General features: G+C 37.3%; 1 protein-coding gene across 1 annotated transcript; it reads left to right on the forward strand.

Annotated features, from left to right (window-relative positions):
• The first annotated feature begins 375 nt into the window (after window positions 1-375).
• On the forward strand, window positions 376-1,657 carry LOC142226932 (uncharacterized). The gene is made up of 3 exons (XM_075297188.1): window positions 376-581; window positions 635-815; window positions 874-1,657. Coding segments are annotated over exons 1-3 (777 nt in total). The 5' UTR covers window positions 376-579; the 3' UTR covers window positions 1,468-1,657.
• The last annotated feature ends 931 nt before the right edge of the window (window positions 1,658-2,588 follow it).

Genomic DNA, 2,588 nt, shown 5'->3' on the forward strand with positions numbered 1-2,588 from the left:
TGGACCGATGTGGACCAATTTTTGCATGGTTGTTAGAGACCATATACTAACACCATGTACCAAATTTCAGCCGGATCGGATGAAATTTGCTTCTCTTAGAGGCCTCGCAAGCCAAATTTTGGGGTCCGTTTATATGGGGGCTATACGTAAAAGTGGACCGATATGGCCCATTTGCAATACCATCCGACCTACATCAATAACAACTACTTGTGCCAAGTTTCAAGTCGATAGCTTGTTTCGTTCGGAAGTTAGCGTGATTTCAACAGACGGACGGACGGACGGACGGACGGACATGCTCAGATCGACTCAGAATTTCACCACGACCCAGAATATATATAGCCCAATTCTCAATAGCAACTCCCTGGGAATTTTTTCCCTATTCCCTGTTCCCCTATTCTAAACGAAATCTCCCCGGGGAATTTTTCTCTTTTCCCTTTTCCCTTATTCTAAACTTACTTCGAAAATGGGAAACTCTTCCCTTGGGAGAAAATTGGTATTACGAATGTCAAAAAAAAGGGAAAAACGATTACATTTGTTGGGAATAATTCCGCCAAAAAATTCGAGGGAGTTGCGACCAAAATGTAAGTATTTTATTAAAAAACAATGAAAAACAATAATTTTTCTGTAATTTCAGGTCAAAAACGACAAATAAAAAGCAATTAGACATCCTTATTAGCACAATGCAATTAAATGTAGATATTGCGCGGGGATGGTCAACAAGAAATAAGGAGGAGGTCAACAAGGTATGGCGCAAATTGGAATCCGAGTTAAACGCGGCGGGACCACCATCAAAGACTGTTCCAGAGTGGAAGAAGGTATGAATAATATTAAATTAGTTTATTTAAAAGAACCTAACTCATGAACTATTTTCAGGTATGGTGCGATCAAAAAAAATACGTGCGACACAAGGCGGCACAAAATTTTAAATCATCGCATGGAACTGGTGGAGGCCCAAATATGGAGCAAACGTTTTCAGCTACCGAAGAGGCCATATATAATTTAATTAATATGAAAGAGTCTGTGGAAGGTGTGGCCAAGACGTATGGGCTAGGGTCTTCAAAGCAAAACCCTCAGAGCCTTCAATCTGAATTGGATGATTTTTTACTGCTAGATTGTGAGGTGCTTCAAACTAGTGTGTGCAACTCGGATAATACACCTGAAAAGCCACCATTGAAAAAGATGAAAACAAGTGTGCAAAAAGAAAACATACAGGGCTCGTCTCGCGATGTACTTGTGGAAGAAATCTCCATCCAAAAAGAAATGCTCAAAGCGATGGCAGAGCAGCAGCAAAATACTAAAAAAGTATATCGCTCGATTGACCGCCTTTGTGATTTAAAAAAAGAAATGTTGCGAGAACAAAAGCGCCACAATTTGGTGATGGAACAATTGAGACTGAGAGAAGTGGAGGACAAAATTGATAAAAACAGACGGCTTTTGGAAATAGAAGACTTGAAATATTCGCATTAATTGTACCTGAATATAATTACTATAATTAATAGTTTTGTTTTTTAGTTTTAAAACATGATTTTTTTTTTGTTTTTGTTTACTTTTGAAGTAATGATAAGTTTATTTTAAATAAAATGTGATACACAACAATGAATTTCTAATATAATTAAAATAAATTTGATCTTATTAATGTGAAAAAATTTAAAGATTATTTCCAATGTTATTTCTAATATTTTGAGCAATGGACAAATACCGTGACGGAGCTACATGAACTTCATCAATAGTTTCTATGGTAGGGCCACAATCATTTTCCAGGTCTTCAACAACATCATTGCATTTGAAATGAATGCATATGTTATGCAATGCACAACATACATTCGTAATTTTAGCGGCTTTTGCTGGTGCGTAGTGCAGCTCCCTAGCACCAAGAATGCATCTCCATCTATTTTTCAATACACCATTCGTTCGTTCGATCACATTGCGGCACTTGGATTGAATTTCATTGAACTTAACTTCAATGTCATCTTGCAGTGGATATCTATGAGGCGTTAAAAGCCACGGTTCTAAGGAATATCCTGCGTCTCCTATTAAAAAAGAAAAAGTTAGTTTACAAATTATTTTATCATTCAAAACCTTACCGAGGAGCCAATAAGTGCTGCCTCTTCTTAGATATTCTTCTTCAAGGTAACTTCGCACTTCACTAAAGTTCCATATAAAAGAGTCATGGCACGCACCTGGATGGGATGCATCCACATACCGAATTTTCATCTCGTGGTCACAGATCTGTACATATTTTGAAAATCCTCTCATATTTGCAAAAAATAAAAGTTGTGGAATTACTTACCAGCATTACGTTTAAACTATAGTACCCCTTCCTGTTATAATATAGGTGTTTGTTCCTTGAAGGAGCAATAATGCGGACATGCGTCCCGTCAACACATCCTATTACGCTAGGAATTCCATGCTTGACGTAAAAAGCTAAAGAAATTTTCTGTTTTTCTTCTTCCGTTTTGATAAAATTTATCCACTTTGGACATAGGTGTTCTTCAAATATATTTAAGACTTCTTTGAGAACTTTGCTTAGGCTACATTGAGCCACAGATACGTCTCGATCTTTTCCTACGCCCGTCTGGTAGCCACCT

Source organism: Haematobia irritans, chromosome 2, assembly GCF_050003625.1.
Source record: "Haematobia irritans isolate KBUSLIRL chromosome 2, ASM5000362v1, whole genome shotgun sequence".
Taxonomy (NCBI): domain Eukaryota; kingdom Metazoa; phylum Arthropoda; class Insecta; order Diptera; family Muscidae; genus Haematobia; species Haematobia irritans.

Coding starts and splice junctions, on each gene's coding strand:
- LOC142226932 (XM_075297188.1), top strand. Junction 816..873: donor CTGTTCCAGAGTGGAAGAAG/GTATGAATAATA, acceptor AACTATTTTCAG/GTATGGTGCGATCAAAAAAA.